General features: G+C 42.4%; 2 protein-coding genes across 5 annotated transcripts; both read left to right on the top strand.

Moving 5' to 3' along the window:
* The first annotated feature begins 361 nt into the window (after positions 1 to 361).
* On the top strand, positions 362 to 8,979 carry miga2 (mitoguardin 2). 4 transcript variants are annotated; one of them, XM_028971364.1, is made up of 17 exons: positions 362 to 485; positions 1,242 to 1,321; positions 1,421 to 1,690; positions 2,132 to 2,342; positions 2,428 to 2,543; positions 2,737 to 2,854; positions 2,937 to 3,067; positions 3,356 to 3,473; positions 3,677 to 3,783; positions 4,336 to 4,445; positions 4,622 to 4,694; positions 4,777 to 4,863; positions 5,504 to 5,602; positions 5,768 to 5,902; positions 6,030 to 6,083; positions 6,165 to 6,281; positions 6,812 to 8,979. In XM_028971364.1, the coding sequence occupies exons 3-17, from the start codon at positions 1,595 to 1,597 to the stop codon at positions 7,055 to 7,057; spliced, it is 1,818 nt and encodes a 605-aa protein (XP_028827197.1). In that variant the 5' UTR covers positions 362 to 485; positions 1,242 to 1,321; positions 1,421 to 1,594; the 3' UTR covers positions 7,058 to 8,979. The 4 variants fall into 4 exon arrangements, with proteins under 4 accessions (XP_028827197.1, XP_028827195.1, XP_028827198.1 ...); XM_028971362.1 differs by having other exon boundaries at positions 485 to 539; XM_028971363.1 differs by lacking the exon at positions 362 to 485 and adding an exon at positions 531 to 595.
* An 805-nt stretch (positions 8,980 to 9,784) lies between these two features.
* dolpp1 (dolichyldiphosphatase 1) lies at positions 9,785 to 14,500 on the top strand. The gene is made up of 8 exons (XM_028971374.1): positions 9,785 to 9,879; positions 10,876 to 10,976; positions 11,047 to 11,131; positions 11,539 to 11,638; positions 11,723 to 11,821; positions 11,916 to 12,044; positions 12,611 to 12,700; positions 12,852 to 14,500. The coding sequence occupies exons 1-8, from the start codon at positions 9,804 to 9,806 to the stop codon at positions 12,886 to 12,888; spliced, it is 717 nt and encodes a 238-aa protein (XP_028827207.1). The 5' UTR covers positions 9,785 to 9,803; the 3' UTR covers positions 12,889 to 14,500.
* Positions 14,501 to 21,324: the final 6,824 nt, after the last annotated feature.

The following is a 21,324-nucleotide window of genomic DNA, read 5'->3' on the forward strand; positions in this document are numbered from 1 at the left end:
CCGTTAAACAAAACGATTAGTCTTCGTCTCTGCTGCATTTCAACATCTTATTCTGTTTAAAGTCCATTTGGTCTGCATTGACATTAACAAGATGAATAACTATAACAATATATTTTCTATGTAGTCGGGATATACGGGTATAAATATGGGCAGCGTTCATGTCTTAGCAAATCACAATGTAAGTGTTTATTTAATGTCGTGTGCACAACGTGCGCTAAATGTTATTTTATAAAATTTAAAGGTTGAAATATAATTGTATAATTTGTGATTTTGTCACATCGACCGCTCATGCTAATGCACGCCTTTGAGTTTTCTGACAGCCGAAAGCAAGAGCGCAGGAGTCCATGCCTCGATCTTTGCCTTCAATTGTCTCGCAGCGCAGTCCGCCCCCGACCATTTCATTGGTCCAAAGATCCAGGCGCGCAGGAATCTCTGAGCAGCCATTGGTGGATCTCGCCATTGGCACGCCTCCACTAAAAACGCAGGTTTGTGTGTGAGAAATGCCCTTCTGCGGCGTCAGACGTGCGCACCACGGCGAAGTGAGTGGACAAATTATCTAAATCTTTTGGTCGTGGTCTCACGGGGCGTTTTGAAGGTCCGTAATTACTTTATACGACGTGAAGTAAACCGAACTCCCCGCATGCGGTGCCTCGGCCACCAAAACGAAAACGTGCAGTGTGCGGCTAGCATGGCGCCGGCTATCCGTGTACCTAAGCCCCTTGACTATTTAACGCGCCGCGCTTGAGCTCCAGCTGATTTCTCCCGTGGGAATGGCCGCTGCCTCGTTCAACTGGGTGGCTGGAAGGGACACCAGACTTTTGCAATCTTGCCTCTGTCTGGTGTCGGTCACCTGGCGTGGGAATTTTACTGTCACCTTCTGTATTTCCTCATAGCAGGGGAGAGAGTTTAACTCTCAAGGTTTGACAGGTATCCTTATAACAAAACCAAAAAACTTGGGGTATGGTTTTAAAAACTGACTTATTGCACGTAAACAACGATTGCTACCGTACCACGTGTTTTAAAAAGGTTGGGTGGCTTTTAAGATGTTTGCGTCGCCCTGTGTAAATCAGGGTGGAGCTCAGTTGCCATTCATCAGCAATCAGATCACAGACAGGCCTGATTATTGTTCATTTTACTGAGTCCTTTTTTAGTTTAAAGGTAGATTTCCTGTTTCATATATGCTTGTTTGTAGATTAAATTGTCACTTAGTGGGGATCTACTGCATTTCCTCATCCCTACAGACCTGCCTTGTATTGTCTTCAAACCCAATCTTACCACCATTGTGTCCCTGAGCAAACCTCTCAACCCAAGTTGCTCCATTGTAAGTTGCTATGGATAAGGGCATGTGCTAAATGTGAATTATGGTGTTTCTTGTAGGAAATCAAAACAGTTGGCTCAGTCATTTACCTTTGTCTTGTAGGCAACGCATCAGCATGGGAAACCTGGTACAACGGTAAGTTGGCTGAGCCACTGATTGCAGGCCAGTGATCGTTGGATGCCCGAGGCAGAGCTTCGCTGCCAGGCACAGCCAGAACGGATCCAGGTTCAGTCCCGAAGGAGACCAGCGGGAAGGTCCTGGGTGAGCTGAGTGGCGATGTCGCTCAGACAAGCAGAAGGCATGTCCATCATCCAGGCTCTGGCCATGACTGTGGCCGAGATCCCTGTGTTTCTCTACTCTACCTTTGGACAGGTAAGCTCTTGAGGGATGATTTAAACACATTTTATTTGCTCACAGTGTGCAATGTTGGGGAGGGAGGCCAAGCAGGCATCTTGAAATGGGGCCTTATTTGACTTCCCAATCTGACTTCCTGTCATCCAATACAATAGAGCAATAATTTCTTGCCCAGGACGTTTGGATTCCAAATGGTAATTGTGATTGAAAGTCAGTGGGCTTAATTTAAGGTTGCAATCAGCTTTCATTGGTCAAACAATTGTTTTTATAAAAAATGATGTGACTTTAAACAGATGAGTAGCCAGAAATACACTTTTCAATGAAGTCAAATTTGCTGAATTAGTTAGCTGCATCGATTTGGAACTTTCCCTAATACTAAGTTTGTTTATGATGGACAAAGTTCTGTAGATCTTTGTTAATATTGGACCCAATTTGTCCTCTCTCCTCACCCCTGCACAGTCCATCTTCTCTCAGCTGCGCCTGTCACCTAGTTTGAAGAAGGTGCTGTTTGCGACGGCCCTGGGCAGTGTTGCCTTGGCATTGACGGCCCATCACCTGAAAAGGCGTGGTCGGAAGAGGAAGCAGCCAGCAGTCAAAAATGAGCAAAAGGTCATGGTCCTGCCAGGGCTGCCCAGACCTGGCTCAGGGCGACCGGCCTCCATTAAGAGAGGTTTGTCTCTTTTAACCGTTCATGTTTACGAGTCCATGGCGGATTGTCAGGCTACTGTAATTGTATGGGTTGTCTGGGTGTGCAGGACCGTTTCCTGGGCGTCAGGTGATGAGCCCCAGCACGCGCAGTAATGACACCCTGAGTGGCATATCCTCCCTGGCACCAAGCAAACACTCCAGCTCATCCCACAGCATCACGTCTGTATGTCACAATCTCTCATGTACACGTACACATTCACTCACTCAATCTCATTACAGACCACACCATGACTCTTGCTTATCGCTCTCTCTGCCCCTCTATGCACAGTAATTCATACATACTCCAGTTCACTCCAGATGCTCTCACACACAATATAGAAGGTGAATGTGATTTGTCTATTCTTCATTTCGTATAGATGCGTGTTCCAGCTTCTCCAAACGCGGCAGCCAATCCATCGGCTCCATGGGAGCAGCCAGTGGAAGAGGAACCTGGATTGGTGGATGACCCCAATGCAGAAAACCTCTACCTCATGGGTAACATGATTTCCATCAGTTAAATCTTCCTATTTGCCATCTAACCCTCTCTGTAATATTCAAATGTAATCTCTCTCTCTAGGTATGGAGTTATTTGAGGAGGCTCTGCATAAATGGGAACAGGCCCTTAATGCCAGGCAACACAGAGAGACTGATCCATCTGACAGTAATAGTCTCGCCCTGCAGAGGGCAGCAGACTTACAGCGCCCATCGGTATACACACACACATACACACACACTGCACATATAACAACCACATGACACAGATATTTGTGTGCATGTGTTGGGGCCTGTTTTTAATTATAGTGCCTACAGTGTAAATATGATCATGGATTTACAGACTTTGATTCACTAGACATACTCAGGTACTTCAGTGCCTGACATTATCACTTATAAATGTATTTGGTAAGGGAGAAAAAAAAATATATATATATATATAAAAAAGCACTCAGAATGGTTTGTCCAACCTACATTTAGACTTCCGTGGCCTTTGTTTTTCAGCCCGAGATGAGGAATAGGCAGTTTGTTCAGAAACTGGAGTCTCTGCTGCACAGAGCCTATAATCTACAGGAGGACCTGGGTGCAACCATACCTGCAGAGAGCCTGTTGGCAGACCTGGGTGCTGAAACACATCCTCTTTAAAATGAGTTTATCCCCAATTACTAAAAGCAAATATTTGCCTCTTTGTTTTTCTAAAAAAAAAAATACAATTTAAGGACCATGAATGTTTGCCTACCTTTGACCCTCACTGAGATATAAACCATATAATGATAGAAACTCAATTCAAGAGAAATGTATAAACCCATACTCTGACTCCTCTAGAGAGTGAGGCGACATTGATTCTGCCTGGGTTGCAGAGCTCCAATCGACTACGAGAGGATGATGCCACAACCATCACATCAGACGACTCATTTTTCTCGGCAGCAGAGGTCAGCACCCATATTCTCTTTTTTTTTTTTTTGTTTCTCGCCTCTGACCCCCCCTATTCAACAAGTCACTCTAAATAGATAGAAAGTAAAATATCAGTGAGAATATAGAGATCCACAATAGGGCACGTATCACGATACATGAGTCACGATACAATTATATGACTGTATTGTGAATCTGTACATATTGCGAAATTCTACAGTTCACTGAAAATGTAAAAACAGCTGATATACAAGATGCTGTGTACGATGTGGGTGCATTATATTTCATTAATAATTCAGCCAAAACAACACAACTCAGAACTGAATTTTAACTGTATCGTCTTTGAATTTTAACACACTGAAGTAGTGGACACCATAAAGGTTAAGATAAAATGCATAAGATTGAAGATATTTAAGTGCCCGGGCAATTATCTAAGGCTGGTGTGCTGCTTGTAGAGGACTGAGCCAGCACCATATTTTTGTATACAAAAATATCAATATTTGATATCCCTGTATCGATACAATATCTAATCGAATACCTAATCGTCCTTTCTCTGTCCTGTGTGTTTGTAGTTGTTTGACCCATTAGATGAATGTGTGTACACACCCGCGAGGCCAGCAGCCCTGTATGAGGAAGCAATTGCTCTTGTACGAGAGGGTAGTGTAGTCTGCAGGTCTTTCAGGTGAGCGTTTCAGCCGGCCATCGTTTAACCTGCTCATATGTTCGGGGAAACAGTGGGGCATGTCAGCTTCTCTTTGCCATCTCAGGTTCTGTCCGGATTTGCTTGTTTGGACTGAAAGGACAGATTCCCCAGTAGCCCTTTAAAATCAGTCATTTAATGTTTTTTTTTGTTTTTAGGACTGAGTTGTTAGAGTGCTATAGTGATCAAGACTTCCTGGCAAAACTGCACTGTGTCAGACAGGCTTTTGATGTGAGTACCACTGTGCGCATGTGATTAAAAATCCGTTGCTGTTTAACTGCACTGTTTAAACATGCTGTGTGTGTGTGTGTAGGTGCTTTTGATGGATGATGCTCATCGTGCGTTTTACTTTGAGACGGGGAGACAGATGATCAGCGGTCTCATGACCAAAGCCAACAAGGTGTGACATCCCTCATCTCTTTTTGCCATTTCCCCTCTGTTTATGCTTTCTGTTTTATTTTTCTCTTTCAGTTTTTGTGTAATCAGTCATTTATCTTTAGGATTTATTTTGGGGAACAAACAATCGCAGTATTGCACATCTTTCAGTTTATAGAATATGATGAATTGGATTTATACAGGGCCAGGGCTAGTGATGTGACCTCCAAGGTTGCGAGATCGAATCCAGCCTCAGACCTTGCGTGTGTGGAGTTTTCATCCGGGTTTTCCTTCTGCCACTCAAAGGCATGTACACTAGGTTGATTAGTGACTCTGAGTTGCCCATAGGTGTGAGTGAATGGTGTATGTGTGCCCTATGGTGTTCTAGTCCCCACCTTACTCCCAGTGTTCTGTGCCTAGTAATGAAAAGTGAGTGATGCAGTGAATGCTCCCTCTCTTTCCATAGCAAAGTGTTTTCTCTTTCCTTGTGTGTCTGAACTAGTAAAATTAACTATAGATGAAGTAGCAACAGGAGCAGTCAGTTCAATGTGTTGATAGTATTAATCAGGTGGCTGATCTGTATATGGTCTTTTCTGAATCCCTTTCTCTGTCTTTCTCTCACTGTCTCTAAATGCAACTGCTTCTGTGTGTGATGTATGTATCAGAGTACCAAGGCTTTTCTGGAAAGTTACGAGGAGATGCTTTTATACACCCAAAGGGAGGAGACATGGCCAACTACCAAGATGGAGTTAGAAGCACGTGGGGTCTGTGTTCCTCTTATATTGTTTTTTTTCTGCCACACTGTTTTGTGATTTTATTTATTTATTTGTTTGTTTGTTTTTGTTTGTTTTTTTTCGGGGGGGGGGGGGGGGGGGTCTGGGTTAAGTCAAGACAATATATATATATATATGTGTGTGTGTTTTTTTTAGGTAGTGTGTATGAACTTTTTTGACATTATACTTGACTTCATCTTAATGGACGCATTTGAAGATCTGGAGAACCCACCTACATCAGTTGTTGCTGTGTTACGCAATCGCTGGCTGTCTGACAGCTTCAAGGAGACGGTAAACTAAAACTGGCAAATCTTCAAAAAAACATAGAAGTTCATAGACACTTACTGTTCCAGATCAAGTGTATCGGTAAGAAAACACACGTCCAAGCCTATTGTGATCATTTATGGTGTTTTTGCAGGCACTAGCTACAGCATGTTGGTCTGTACTGAAGGCAAAGAGGCGCTTGCTTCTGGTGGGTGGGTTAAAGCCATAAACAAACCTCATGTTCTTACACACATGGTATTTCTTCATATATGGATTTATTTGTTTTTAGGTTCCCGATGGATTCATTTCACACTTCTACTCCATCTCAGAGCATGTGAGTCCAGTACTAGCATTTGGGTTCCTGGGCCCTAGGCAACACCTTACAGAAGTCTGCACTATTTTTAAGGTAAGAATTGGGTCTGGATTTAGTCCACGATGCATGTTAGTTGTTTTGTTTTTTGAGATCTGATATTTCACTTTCTAAATCTCATACTTTCCAGAACTCACCTAAGATTAAAGTCCCAATAATCTCACTGCAGGGCTGTAATCCCTGCCATCACATAATCCAGAGTAATCTGCGGGCCTCAGGCCTGCACTAGTAAGATTGCAGAGTCAATTCTGTAATAGAATAGATTATCATTTTATCCTTCTAATCATAATTTTTCCCCTAGATAATATGTTCCTGCACTATATTCGTAAATGCTCAAATGCATTTTAAGCACATCTCCACAGATGCTCATATCCAGCTCAACAGTACACCTACAGCATGATGTCATCTCACACAGTTCAGTAGTGCCCAACTAAATGTGCACTACCATTGGAGTGCTGTCATAAAACAGTGTTACTTTTCTGTGAATCAGTGTGAAGTGTTGTGCAATTTTGTCACATTGATTTAACCAGTATTGTTTTTCCATTTGCATATGTTTGTCTCCACAGCAACAAGTGGTGCAGTACTTGAAAGACATGTTTGATCACGACAAAATGCGATTCAGCTCTGCCCTCTCTTTGGCTGAGGATATTCTCAGCCTCTCGCATCGCCGTAGCGAAATCCTCCTTGGATACTTGGGTATTGACAGCCTGCCGGAGTCCAATGGATCATTGCCTAGCAACCACATACATCCTCCAAACCTGGACCAGGGTCATGACCCAGGAGAGATAGGTGCCAGCTTCACACAGGACTAAATATGGACCTGAACCTGAAACTTCAGAGTAGACACCCTATACCAACCTCAGCACAGCAGGGGATGGATACCGGACCAATGCAGACTAAACTGTATCCAATTAAACTAGGTTTGGACAAAAACTTAATGCAATGTAGGAACCTCCAGGTCCTATTTCACAGAGCAAACATACATCATATTAATTTTGTCTTCAGTTCTTTTGGACATGTGTTACACCCCACCCATCAGTTCACCATATGCTGTGTGCTTGTGCTTGTGGCATAGGTTGAGGAGGTGGTGTCTACTCTCTTCAACCGTTGTATTGGCCAAATTAAATGTTGCACTGTTATGAAGATCTATATTTCCAATACAGGAATTAAGTTACAGATTATTTGGAAATATGATCTTATTGCATATTTATTGCACATGTGATATTGATAGAAATTCAGAGGTTTCTTTGATAAAAACTGACTTTGGCTGTTCCTCTATTTAGAGAGATGATGAGTCATGATGTATTGCTGAAGCATCAGCACTGTGGCATTGTGGGTGATGTTAGGAAGTCTGCAAGCTGTGGTAGTCACTGAGAGTGCAGAACTGTGGGCGTTTGTGAATGCATTTGTGATTTTGCTTACTTCCTGTTTGCTCACGCCAGAATAGTACTACTATACAAGTTTTTAAATTGGCTCGGGGACATTGAGTGAAAATGTAACTGTTATCATAGGTTTCTTTCTGCTCTGCATGGCTGGTTAAATGGCACATAGCTGCTCTGTGTACATAACCAATTTGCTGTCCATGAGATCATCTCCACTGCAGTTATCAGAATTAATTGTAGTATGTTTGCACAACCCACTTTGCTCCAAAAATACCATATGCTCTTTGGAGCCAATGAATCTGAAATGTTATAGTTGTAATCCTCATTATGTTAGTACTGAATTTGGTGAACCTTGTTTTAAAACTACTTTAAAATGATTTGAAGTTCACCTTGTGTCTGACTGCAAATTAATGTCTATTTAGTTTTTTAGCTTGTGTTACTAAGGTAATTTGTCCAGACTTCCCTTGTCATGTTCCACTGTTTCCACTTCTCTTGACTCTTGATCAATAAGAATAATTGAGTTCTAGGACTTCTAAGACCTAGACTGTATTCTGAGCTGCTTTTGTCTGCTTTAGCTCTTATAGCATGTCAAATACAAGACAAATCAATCCTACATCTGGATAAATAGATAAATAGTGGGTCCCAATGGAATTTTAAACTTTATTATTTCCAGTGTTTTTTTTTGTGTTTTGTGAAGCTCATTCACTCGAAGCCATGAATTAAATGTAATGTTTACCTGCTTTGAATATGGGGTACTTGGGAATGCACTGGATGTGTGTTCTGTAGATGCATGTAGCAAGTGGAATGGTGGATGGACAAATGAGGCTTCAAAATGCCCATTTTGAAGACCAAATTCTCATTGATCTTTGCTCATTGTCTCACTGCTGCCTTTTTAAAGGAGTGCATTAACAAATTTGCTCAAGTCCTCTCTCTCCAAGCATTTTATCTTTGTTCTTAAAAACCCGTTATGTCGTGATCTCAGCCTGCACCATTGCTTTTTAATGTCCTTAAAAGTGCTCCTCTGTTTCCATACCTCAGTGAAATGTTTAGTTTACTGTAGAATCCGAAGTCGGAACCTGTATATGGGCCAGAATTCTATCACACAACATATATTTATGAGGCTGGGGGTTTGTTTCTGAGTTGGTGTATTATGTACCCCAGGGTGTGCTGGTTCTAATGCAGACCGATGACAATGAGACAATATACCTCTGTAGCACAGCACCATCTTATGTGTGTGTTCTCACTGACCTCTTCAGTTCCGATTCTTTGTTTTAGAGTTTGGGTTAGTGTCCAGGAATATCAATAAATAATCATGGGGCCAAATAGGAAGGGAAATAAAGGTGTTGATTGAATGGAACTTATTTTGTTATTACTTTCATATATGTGCACAAATATCCTGTAAATGCCTTTTTAAAAAGTTGTTTCTTTGAGTGTAAAAATCTACAATGCCAGCACAACCGGTAAAGATAATGGATAATGTATTAATTTCATGTTTGTTTTTTTTTTTTTTTTTTTTCATATCAAAAGCTTATATAAGCCTTATATATTCTCCTAAGCCAATAAAACCCATTTCTTTTAAATGTTTATTGCATGTGTACTGTTTTCAACCTGCTTAGGCAGGTTGTCATCATCAATAATATTACTTCTGTTTTTATAAAAAGTTTTTTTATTAAAGGACAATGTATTTAGCTCAAAACCGGAAAGTAAAACTTAACTTTTATATGCAATAACCAGTGGTCACTCTTCTAAAAAGCAATTGTTTTTTTTTTTTTTTTACTGCTTTGTTATAATTAAGATACATTTCAGCAAAAAGGATGTTGACAAACTACATTATTAATGGAATTGACTGACGTTTTTAACATCGGCTGACCTCCTGCCATCCAGAGCATCCTATTTCATCTGGCGTAGCATGCATAGCTCCATTCAGGTAATTTTTCTCCTTCATTTGAATAAACCTAATTTTCATATGTCCACGCATAGAATCGTTGATTGGTTGGCATGGTTCATCAACACACTGTGATTGGTCAACGGTTTCCGAACCCCCCCTTTCCCCCCTCTGAGATCCCACACGGCGATTGGCTGAGTCGCCTAGTCGCGCCCGCGGTTCCTTATTGGCCAGCGCTCCCTCGGCGTTACGTTCTGATTCGCCAGCAGCCCTGCCGGGTGTCCGGGTAAGATGGCGGCCGAAGAGCAGTGCTCGGCACCACCTCGATGGCAGTCGATATCGCTAACCCATGTAGAGTATCCTCCTGGTAAGTGGATTTCTCATCTTGCGTCAGTGTCGAAAGTCCCTGATGCCTCCGCACGGGGCTTCGTTTGAGCTGCCCGGGCTCGGGGATGTTTTGGACCTGAATGGACACGACCCACTTGGGACTGCCAAATAGTGAGACGTAGGAAACGGTGTCTGTCCTAGTCAGCTGCCAAATTGTGTGTTGGTGTGGCATGCGCAGTGTGCACTGGGAGTCTACGATGCCTCGGACGCACTTAGCTTCAGAGAACAATTTTCTAGTTTGAAAACGCGCGTCCCCCTACAGATGGTTAAAAACGTGCTTTGCGGCTTCCCGCACACACCACCGCCCCGTGAGCTATTGTGTTTGCTCGCACTAGTCTGCTTTGTGTTGAGCAAGCACATCAAGCCACGAGCTAGTAGGGCTCTTTAGCCAGCCTTTCAAATGACACGAAAAAAAACAGCTTCAATTATTTTAGACAGTATATTCAACACACAGTTACCCTGTTTGACACAAAATATATGAGGCTACAACTTGGAAATGAATGTCAGTTGAGGGGACTCCAGTTTTGTGCACAGGTTCAGGTTGTGCACAGTCTGTTGGTTGAGTATCTACTGTCCTCTCCGGGTGGCCGCAGATAAATGGGCCAACTGGGATGTACAGAAATTCTGTCTGGAAATGGGGACATGTCCAGAGCTGGCACTCTATCCTAAAGGCCACACGGAACATTGTTTTTGGAGGCATCAGTGGTGGATGCCCAGCGGTTAAGGAAGCGGCCCCGTAATCAGAGGGTTGCCGGTTCCAATCCTGATCCGCCAAGGTGCCACTGAGCAGTCCCCACACACTGCTCCCCGGGCGCCTGTCATGGCTGCCCACTGCTCACCAAGGGTGATGTTAAAAGCAGAGGACACGTTTCGTTGTGTCACCGTGTGCTGTGCTGCAGTGTTTCACAATAACTATCGCTTCACTTTCACTTTTTTTTTTTACTTCCTGCTTGAGTCTTGCATCTCTCTGTTTCAGGTGATCTTACAGGACAAGTTTTGGCGTATATGAGTCTCCTCCCCATTGCAGTCCTGGTGGGCTTTGTTACACTCATCATTTTCAAACGGGAACTTCACACAGTAAGACCTCCTCCTACTTATTTGTGGTTAAAGTGTTCACTCCTCCGTGAATATTTATTTCTGTGTGTAGATCTCGTTCTTTGGAGGGCTGTTGATGAACGAAGCGCTGAACTGGCTTCTAAAACACATCCTACAGGAGCCCCGCCCAAGTCAGGGTAAGGGATTATTTCATCTCATCAGACATTGAATATAATAGCTAACATCGACCTGGTCAGGATATTCAATATGACCCCCCAATCAAAACAAGTTCATAACAATAAAGGGCAGACAAAGAACCTCCTGTAAAAGCATTTCCTGAAAACCAGCTTTTAGGATTTGTTGCAGAGGTATGGCTGCAGTTTTATCTCCGCTCTTGTGATCAGTACCTGCCAGGATTTACTTCAGGTCCTCTGCTATATAGAAGTGTATGTGATGGCGATTGTATTGTAATTGTGGGCATCATTAAAGTTATTCGTACAGCTCACCCCTTCTCATTTCAGTTATTTTCTTCTGAAAAAGCATGAAGTAGTTTGAATGATGGTGACAGCTCTGAGGGAAAGTAACAGTTTACATGTTCATGCAGGTGGACATGGTGGCCTGACCACAGAGTATGGGATGCCCTCCAGTCACGCCCAGTTCATCTGGTTTTTTGTCGTTTACTTTTTTCTTTTTCTTTATTTAAGGTAAGTTCATCAGAGACCCCTATTTAAATTTGTACTGACTGCAGATGTCTTTTGCAATTATCTGTCTGTCTTTGCATCTCAAAGAATGCATCAGACCAACAATGCTAGATGTGTGGAATTGCTATGGCGACACATCCTGTCAGTAATCTTACTGAGTGTGGCCTTGTTTGTTTCATACAGCAGGTGAGCCCGAAGCCTCTATATTGCTTATTGTTTCACAGTGTCTGTAATGTGTACTTGCAAATGGTGATCCATAATGTCGTCTGTTCTTTTTCAGGGTGTACCTCCTTTACCATACCTGGAGTCAGGTGATTTATGGGGGAGTGGCAGGAAGCGTAATTGCTGCGGTTTGGTTTTATTTCACCCAAGTGATTCTAACTCCCCTCTTCCCCAAGATTGCTGCCTGGTAATATATACATATGTGCACACACTGTTGTTTTCTATGTATTTGCAGGGTTCCTACAGTCATTAAAAACCTGGAAAAGTCATGGAATTTGAAAAAAGAATTTTGCAGGCATTGAAAATACAAAATAAACATATAAAATTATGGATAAGTCATTGAAATTGGACTGACACATGAATGTATAATAAAGTACAGAGTTTCTACATTTACAACAACAACATTTAAAACTTCAGAGATAATATAAAAGATAAAGTGAAGATGCCACTTGTGATACACAGCAGCACAGCATATGGTGCACACAGTGTATGGGGACTGTGCTTTGCTCAGTGGCAGCTTGGCGGATCGGAATTTGAAATGGCAACCTTCTGATTACAGAGCCGCTTCCTAAACCGCTAGGCCACCACTGCCCTCTGTATGGTTGTGAAATTATTTTCTAAAAATCTGCAAGAACCATGTATGTCTTCACACATCCAATTGCCTTATTTTGCATATCCTCTTTCTCTTTTATGTCTTATGCTTGATTGCAGACTTTGCCACTCACTCACTAACCCCCCCCTGTCCTTTTTCAGGCCAATCTCTGAGTTTTTTCTAGTGAGGGACACCAGTCTGATCCCCAATATCCTGTGGTTTGAATACACTGTCACCCGTTCTGAGGCCAGGTAAGAAGCTGTAAATGAGGTGGGACTGTGTGGTTGGGTTTTTTTTTTTTTTTTTTTTATCCTTAAAGTAATAGTAATAATTATGGTTCATAGTTCTTTATGAAAATAAACAGTGAGCAATAATGACCAAACCGTCCTCTCTTTCTCACAGAAACAGACAACGAAAACTGGGAACCAAGCTCCAGTGATCAGCTGCCGTCTCATTGAAAAGATTCAGACACACTCACACAAATCTAGAGGCACACACACAGACACAAAACAGAGAGAGAGAGAGAGAGACAAGTCATTTACTGGACTTTTCTGGTCACGATTAAGGGCAGAACGGTTGTAGGTGGACCAAATGCAGGCGTGGGACCATATTCTGAATGCGATGACTGTCCCACAGGGGCTAAGTCGGAAGAACCACAGGCCTGTCCCTCCCCCCTTTCTGATGCATGCGGGCCGCACAAGAGGCAAATCTATTTAAAGAGAAGTTAATTAATATATGTTTTAACCATTTACACACGTGCGGTAGATCCACACCTGTATGTATCTAACAGCCCGTAGTTTGGGGAGGGGGTGTTTTGTAAGGGGAAGGGTGGTTGGTATTCTTACAGCATGATATTAGTGGACCTTGTTTAATTTTTAAATGACAGCGATTTGGCTAGTTAGTGGGGGTGTTTTACTTGTAGCTTAGGAGAAGATGGATCTTATGTGTGTTGGGGATGTTGATAAATGCTTTTGATTTTCTTCATACTCTTTGGTGGGTGGGGGGAGGGGAAATTAAGAAATTGAGAAGTAGCCTGGTTAAAATATAACATAAAAAGGTTGCATAATGTAATAAGAGGAGGAAATTAATTAACAATGTTTGGTTAAAATGTGTTCCAATTTAAGACCATTCTTTCTTATTGACAGGTTGCCCTTATCAATAATGGACTGGGTAGTTTTGGAGTTGACAAGCTTGTACTATATGCTGCAGAATATGATCAATTTAGAGGCATATTTAAATTGTTACTGGTTGAGATGCATTATGGGACCATTTATGTAGAACGTGTCACAACCCGTGTAGCCTTCTGACATATGATGGACAGACATTTTTGAACAAAGAATTTCATGCTCACCACAGTACGCCCGAATACTGTTTGGCAGCGCAGGCTTCTTCCTTCCGTGGAGTAGTGTTTGAGCATCTGGGTCTAGAGGCCACTTTCAAAAGGAAAGTTTTTTTTTTTTTTTTTTTCTTTCATATTATGCAACTGTACCTTGTAGCCCAGTAATTACCTTATAACTAATATCACTTGAAACCACTTTGTACAACTGTGTTCCAAACAAGGTGGGGTTCTGTGAAAGTCTTTGATTTCCTGTGATCAGGATGTTGGCCTGGCTCTCAGTCACCATTCAACATGACAACATGTTCATCTGCCTGTCTTTCACTGTAGTTACAGAAAGTAGATTTTAATTAAAAAGTTTAATTACTGATGTATAAATTTCAAGGTCTTGTTCGAATCACACCGGTCTACCATGTTTCCAAATATTCTGACATTCCATTGCACCTGAGAGCATTAAATCAACAAGCAGTGCTGAGGGGGAAAATAATTAGGTGACCAAGAGAACTGAATGCAACCTCAGATGAGCTTCATCATGTGACCTCATTCTCCTGTATCCATAACGCCCACCAGGCTTTTGGAATTTGTGGCCACATGAGTTTACCCATAGCAGCGCAAAGGGAAGAGCGAGGAGTGTGTTTGTTCTCTTTAGTCTTTTCATTTCTCATGTGTTTATTCATTTTGGGCCAAATAAAAACAAACTTGTTCACATATGAAAGTTGTTTTTGGGTTGTTTATTAATTTCACACCTTGGATGAAGCTGTCTGCTTCTTTTCTCTTTATTTCCATATACCCACAATCCCTTACAGCAACACCCACAACCGGGAACACACACAAAACGTACACTGCCCAACACTCCCCATGTGCATATGTAACACATCACCCTTTGTTTCAGTGGGCAGCCATGACTGGCACCCGGGGAGCAGTGTGTTGGAATGATGCTTCGCTCAATGGCACTTTGGCGGATTGGGCTTCAAACTGGCAACCTTCTGATTATGAGGGCCTTCCTTAACCCTTCTACTATTACATTTTCTGATTGAAGTTAATCTCTCCTGATATCCAGAGAATGTCTCACCTCTAAAATATAACATAAATCCTGAGTCAATCAGCCACTTCCCAAATATTGTGTAGAGCAGTATTCCCCCAACCCTGGTCTAGGAGGAGCATCTGCCTTTCCAACCCACATTGCTTCACAACATGCCACATTCATTGTTAGGCCATTAAGGGACATCAGAGCCTAATTAAGGATGGGTTCGAGGGAGGATTTTGTGGTAGAAGTTCCTTCTGGGCCAGGGTAAGGAAATACTGGTTTAGATCACTGTGGCCAAAACAGTTCAGGAATGGACTAGTACAATTTAAAGGCATTTATGATGTGAGAAATGTTTAGGTACTCATAAACCTGGCTGGACACAATTTCCACGACTCAAACAGATGACTTGTCCGGGGAAAAGAGGATGTCTGGTCACCCTAACAACATGCAAAAATGCTTTGTTGCCTTTCAATGCGAAGGCCTTTGAGGATAAAGGACCAACCAGACTAACCTCTTGCTTTGAGAGACTCTGCCCTCTCACCTCAAAACCAACACGTGCGACTCCACCCTTGCCGTGGATCTCCTAATGAGGTTCGCCGCCACAGGACTCATCTTAGAGCAGCTGAAAGAGAGTGGAATAAAACCAAGTGCCCGGTTACAATCTCTCCTAACATCCTTCTCTGCTGCTGTCACTACAGCAAAAACTAGATACTTCCAGGACAAGGTAAGCAACTGTACAGACTCTCGCAAACTATTCTCTACTTTTAACCGCCTCCTGAACTTCTCCAGTCAAGTCACCCCACCACCTGCTCCCTGGATCCCATCCCCTCACACCTCCTTCAGTCCATACAACCCACCATAACATCTGCTCTGACACATGTCCTAAATTGTTCACTCGCAAAACTAACTAATTTCCCACTGCTTTCAAACAGGCTGTCATTGCTCCCCTGCTCAAAACCCCCACACTAAACCCATCTGTACTGGACAGCTACCGCCCAGTCTCCAACCTTCCTTTTCTTTCAAAAATTCTTGGCTAAACTTTCATTTCTCCATGAGCATGATCTACTTGACCCTTTTCAGTCTGGTTTCAGGAAAGGACATTCGACTGAAACCTCCCTATGGGCAGGGACGGATTATGGGTCGTGTGGGCCCCTGGGCAAAACGTTCGACACCTCCAATTGAACTTATCCAAAACTGAGATTCTTATCTTTCCGAGCAACAACTCCCCTCAGCAAAACTTCTCAATTCAAATGGGCTCGCTACTGTTAACAGCTACGGTGTCGGCAAAAACCTTGGAGTTTGGATTGACGACAAACTGAGTCTGAACCATCATGTTGCTGCGATCTCCAGATCCTGAAGGTTCACTCTCTACAACATTCGCAAGATTAGGCCTTTCCTTTCACAACAGGCTACGCAGCTCCTCGTCCAGGCAATGGTCAACTCTAAACTCAACTATTGTAACTCTCTCCTGGCTGGAGCCTCTGCAGTCACCATAACACCCCTCCAGATGGTTGAAAATGTGGCAGCCCGCCTCATCTTCAATCAGCCAAAATACACCAATGTCACGCCTCTTCTCACCTCTCTCCACTGGCTCCCAGTAGCTGCTCGCAGTTCAAATCCTTGATGCTCGCCTACAGGACTGTAAATCGAAGGGCACCCTCTTATATCAACACACTATTAGTTAGCAGCACGCCCTCTCAGATCTGCAAACGAAATGAGACTAAAGAACTCTTCACGGGGTCTCCGATCCCAATCGACTCTGTTCTCCTTTGTTGTCCCTGGCTGGTGGAATAACTTGCCCTGCTCCATTCGACTAGCCGAGACTATCACCACTTTTAAGAAACATTTGAAAACTCACTTGTTTAAAAAGTATTTCAAAGAGTCTAACCCTAACACACGCACACTCACTCACACTCACAAAAAATTTGTCTAGCACTTAACAATTCCCGAGCATGTTCTATTCTTTTCTTAGTTTTTTGACTCAAAATCGATGGAAACTGAATGAGAATTGCTGGTGTCTTCTCCTTGTAAGTCGCTTTGGATAAAAGCGTCTGCCAAGTAAAGTAAAGTAAAGTAAAGTAAAGTTGTTAGCAGGTGGGGAAGCGCTTCATTAGTCGGTTTGGTTTTGTCATTTTTTTGCCCTCGCAGCACCCTCCATCTTAGAGCTTTACGGCAACATGCAAAAGGTTTGCAACAGGACGAATACCACATGTTTTCAGGCTGCCCTTTGAAAGTACAAACAACTGCACATTAGTTTAAATTTATATTCCATGGGTAAGTTGTATGGATGTGCAGATCGATCCAAAATATTGTTACTATTGATACCAAGTTTTATCAGTATCGGATCAATAGTAACACAATGGTATCGATATTTTCGCTCTTTTACTTTCAGTACCACGTTCCAGCTGAAAGTTAACATGCTGGTAGAAATGCTGCTCCTTTTGGAAAGCAAGCATTTATTCCATATCCTTGATATCAGATATACAAGTTGTCAACTAGTTTACTTTTTTTGCAAGCACTAGTTGGACATTTGGTGGCACTAGTGCAACATTAACTCTTACTAATCAGGTTTTTCCAGCATCTAGTGGCACTTTGGTAAAACTAGTTTGAACAAGGTTTGCACTAGTAGTGCCAAATTTTGAACTAGTCAGCATTTTGAGTTCTACTAGTGAAGCCCCAAATACTCACTAGTTAACTAGTTAATGCATTATTTGACCTTACTTGTAATACTAGTGAGGCCAACATGTTTACTAGTGCTACTAGTGCACTCCAAAAACTAGTGGGGCACAACATGTCCACCAGTAGTACGTGGGCCACAGCATGTCCACCAGTAGTACCAGAGTACCAGTGAGCAACAGCATGTCCACCAGTAGTACCAGTGGGCCATAGCATGTCCACCAGTAGTACCAGTGGGGCACAACATGTCCACCAGTAGTACCAGGTGGGCCACAGCATGTCCACTAGTAGTACCAGGTGGGACAGAGCATGTCCACAAGTAATACCAGTGGGGCACAGCATGTCCACCAGAAGGACTAGTGGGCAACAGCATGTCCACCAGTAGTACCAGTAGTACCAGTGGGGCAAAGCATGTCCACCAGTAGTACCAGAGTACCAGTGGGCAACAGCATGTCCACCAGAAGTACTAGTTTCCCTGAATGCAAATTAGTGGGCAGGAAAGACACAGAAATTGTACTTTGCTATTGGCTGTCCAACAAAAATGGGAAAACATTAACCCTGCAATGCTTGATTCTACTGCCACTGCTCAATAAAGAGAGGTAGTGAATGTACTGTCAGATATGTAGTGCCCATCTAGTACTTCTAATGGACAATTTATATTCTAATGGACACACTAGCAGCACTAGTGCACATTTTTGAATTTTTGAAGTTCAGTCCAAATGACCACTAGTGCTTCAAAATGCTGACTAATTTGAAATTTGCAACTACTAGAGAAGCATACAGTGCAACCCTTGTTCGAACTACTTGTACAAAACTGCCACTAGATGCTGACTATTAAGAGTTTTTGTTGCACTAGTGCAGCAAAATTTCCAACTAGTGCTGGCAAAAAGGGAACTAGGGAATTCTTGCTCAGCTCCTCAAACATCAGTGTGACTCGGCTGTGTCACAGAAAGGGGCGGCCCCAGTCTTTTTGGTGCCTTGGGCAAGCAAAGCCCCTCCAACCCTAAATGAAACCCCAAGTCTGCTCAGTACATATGCAGGTTGTACAGTGTGCAAAATATAGACATTGAGCAAGCCTGTTATTGGTGGAGGAACAAGTTCGACAACAGCAAGAGGAGGAAAACATGTCCCATCCCAACTCCAGCAGCCTCACATTATCACCATCCAGTCATCAAAGCTCCTCAAAATCCATGTGCGGTTACAGAAGCTCTACAGAGAAACATGGCAAGTATCTCAAACACCAACCACCACCTAGTAAAAGTCTTTCTGTTACGGTCGCCTCTGGTGAAAAGACGTTCGGAGGTGCCAAGTTTGTTGCAACATTTGACTCCACTATAAAATTAGCAAGTGGATGTTTCAGAAACCGTCACCCAAAACACCGAAAATGGTGTTCTGTCACTTAGCAGCTGCTTAAAATGCAGTGATTCGTTCCAGGAAATCGGTGTTTTTTTGCCATGCTTACTACTGCATGTCCAAATGAGATTTAAAGCAATTTAATATAACATGTGTACTGTGTGTATGCTGTGTTAACCTGATCTTTCTACCTGAATCTTCTGACCCACAGTTGGCTGCTGACTGCTATCATGACCCCAAAATTGTCCTTAATTTGCAGTTGAATGGAATTGATTGCAACAGGCAAAGCATGTCTGACTTTAGCTAATAGACTTTCTGCTCCACATAATATTGTTGTGCATTTGTTTTTATCTTATGCTGTATTTCTGAGTTGTTGAATGTTTAGGAACTTTTTTATTCTGTCTGTATGTTGACAGTTAAGCTTTCCCCGAAATGAGAGTCACACTGGACGATTTTGTGATTCTGCGGCTGCCAAGTAACACCGGCATGTATTCACATGTTCACTGTGCTGATGAACAGGAGCTGCCTGATGCACAGCCACACTTTGGCTGGGTGTCCTGTTCCAGTGTCTACCATTCAGGTGTGTCTGTATGTGATGGATTCCTGGTGAACCCTGTGTGAGAGCTGCGTGCCCTGAGTACAACCCGCCCACTGTGTGTGCCAGTGTGCTGTGAGGGTTTTTTTTTTTGCAAGGCAGGTAGAAAAGTGGAGCTTCGCTTGTGGTGCTTCTGTTAACATCTTCCATGTCTCTTCCTGTGTGGGTTCTGTGAGTAACCCATGGGAGCCAAGTTAGTGCAATGGTGACAAAGTTTAATTTACTATTTTATATTATATTTACATGTACAAAATATATACATATTGAAACTATGACAGCGGGGAATCCAGACAGCACAAAACCAATTACAGGAACAAAAGCTTCCAGCCCTACAGCCCAGGTCGACAGCACGAATGCCAGACTAAGAGTTCCTTCCAGTTCAGAGGACTAATAATCAGAAATATCTACCTGATGGCGTGTAGGTGCTGTCAGCCCTCATCAGTCTGGATGAGAAGCTTTTTTAAAAAAAAAAAAAAAAAACTTTTGCCATACATGCCCATGACCCGGCGTGTAACAATTAGACAGATCTATATGGTTCGATAAAATGATAATCATTAATAAATAAATAATAAAAATCCAACCCCAGTTTTTGTTAGTTTTATGAAAGTGATTTCATGCTTTGTTGTATGTTCGCAGGCAGCAGTTGTGCCCCCTGCTGGGCATGCAAGTTCTCCTTCCTTACTGAAATCAGGAATGGTGCCTATTATTATACAAGTTCTGTCTATGAATATGGCAGACTAATGAATTCCTGTACTACATGGGTGACTATGTTTTATTTTTTGTATTTGTGTCAGTCTGTACTTGCAGAGAAGGTGCTGCGTACACAAGACAGGCACAGAAAGAAAGTGGATGACTACATTGAGAACCTTGCCCAGATGTGTGCTATGTACACCTCTCGCTCACTTTTTAAAAAAATGTCCTTCCTTTTTGGTGCTATTTAATAAATTTTTTGGAGAGAGAAATTGGCTCGGCTGCTGCAAGAGGTGACAGAACACAGTGCATACACACAGACTGAACATCAGACTTCTGCCAAAACTGTGAAGGAGTTTTGGTCCAGTTCCAATTAGGACAGTGTGGCAGCTCTTGATTTTATTTCACAAGAGCCACTGCAGCGTCACAGAAATAAAGAGGAGCATGAAACGTTGGCCATGGGTTCTGTGTGCCCAACATTTTAGACCTTATGAAAATATAAAATATTAACTAAGAGTTATGTAAATTGGAGCAGCGCAGTCAGATATTATGATCAGCCTGTGAAAACAAGTCCTGTCTAGCACTCTGCTACCGTCTTGCATGTGTATTAGTAAAGTCTTTCAATGCACACTAATGTTAATCTGTCTTTGAGCTTCTGTCAAACATGATAGTTCTCACAATTTTTTTGGGCAATAATTAAACATAACTATAAAAAAATTCAAGGAGCCAACCTGTTTCTGTTCACTTCTATAGTATATTTTTGAGCCATATTGTAGATTTTGGGCCTGTCTAACCTTTCACGTTGTTATAATTGAATTTCATGTGAACAGCGATCTTGAGCTCATTACTGTGTGTGTGGTGAAAACAGAGGGGTCAAAGGCCAACCTGGGCCCATTAAGACCTAGCAGGTATGATGGAACCGAGATGACCTTAAGTAAGCAGTAAACAATTTATGATGGCTTGGGATGTCCTTGAGAATGCCAACTGTCACGACTGGGTGAAGATCATAAAAAAGGTCAAACTAAATCTGACATTTTCAGCCAGATGGCAATTTATGATGAGCTATTACATTACACAGGTAGGTTACTATTGTAGTTACATGTAAATATTGTAGGGCTGCAACTATCGAATATTTTTGGAATTGAGTATTCTGTCGATTTTTCATCGATTAATCAAGTAATTGGATAAAATCATACTT

This window comes from Denticeps clupeoides, chromosome 3 (assembly GCF_900700375.1).
Source record: "Denticeps clupeoides chromosome 3, fDenClu1.1, whole genome shotgun sequence".
Lineage (NCBI taxonomy): Eukaryota > Metazoa > Chordata > Actinopteri > Clupeiformes > Denticipitidae > Denticeps > Denticeps clupeoides.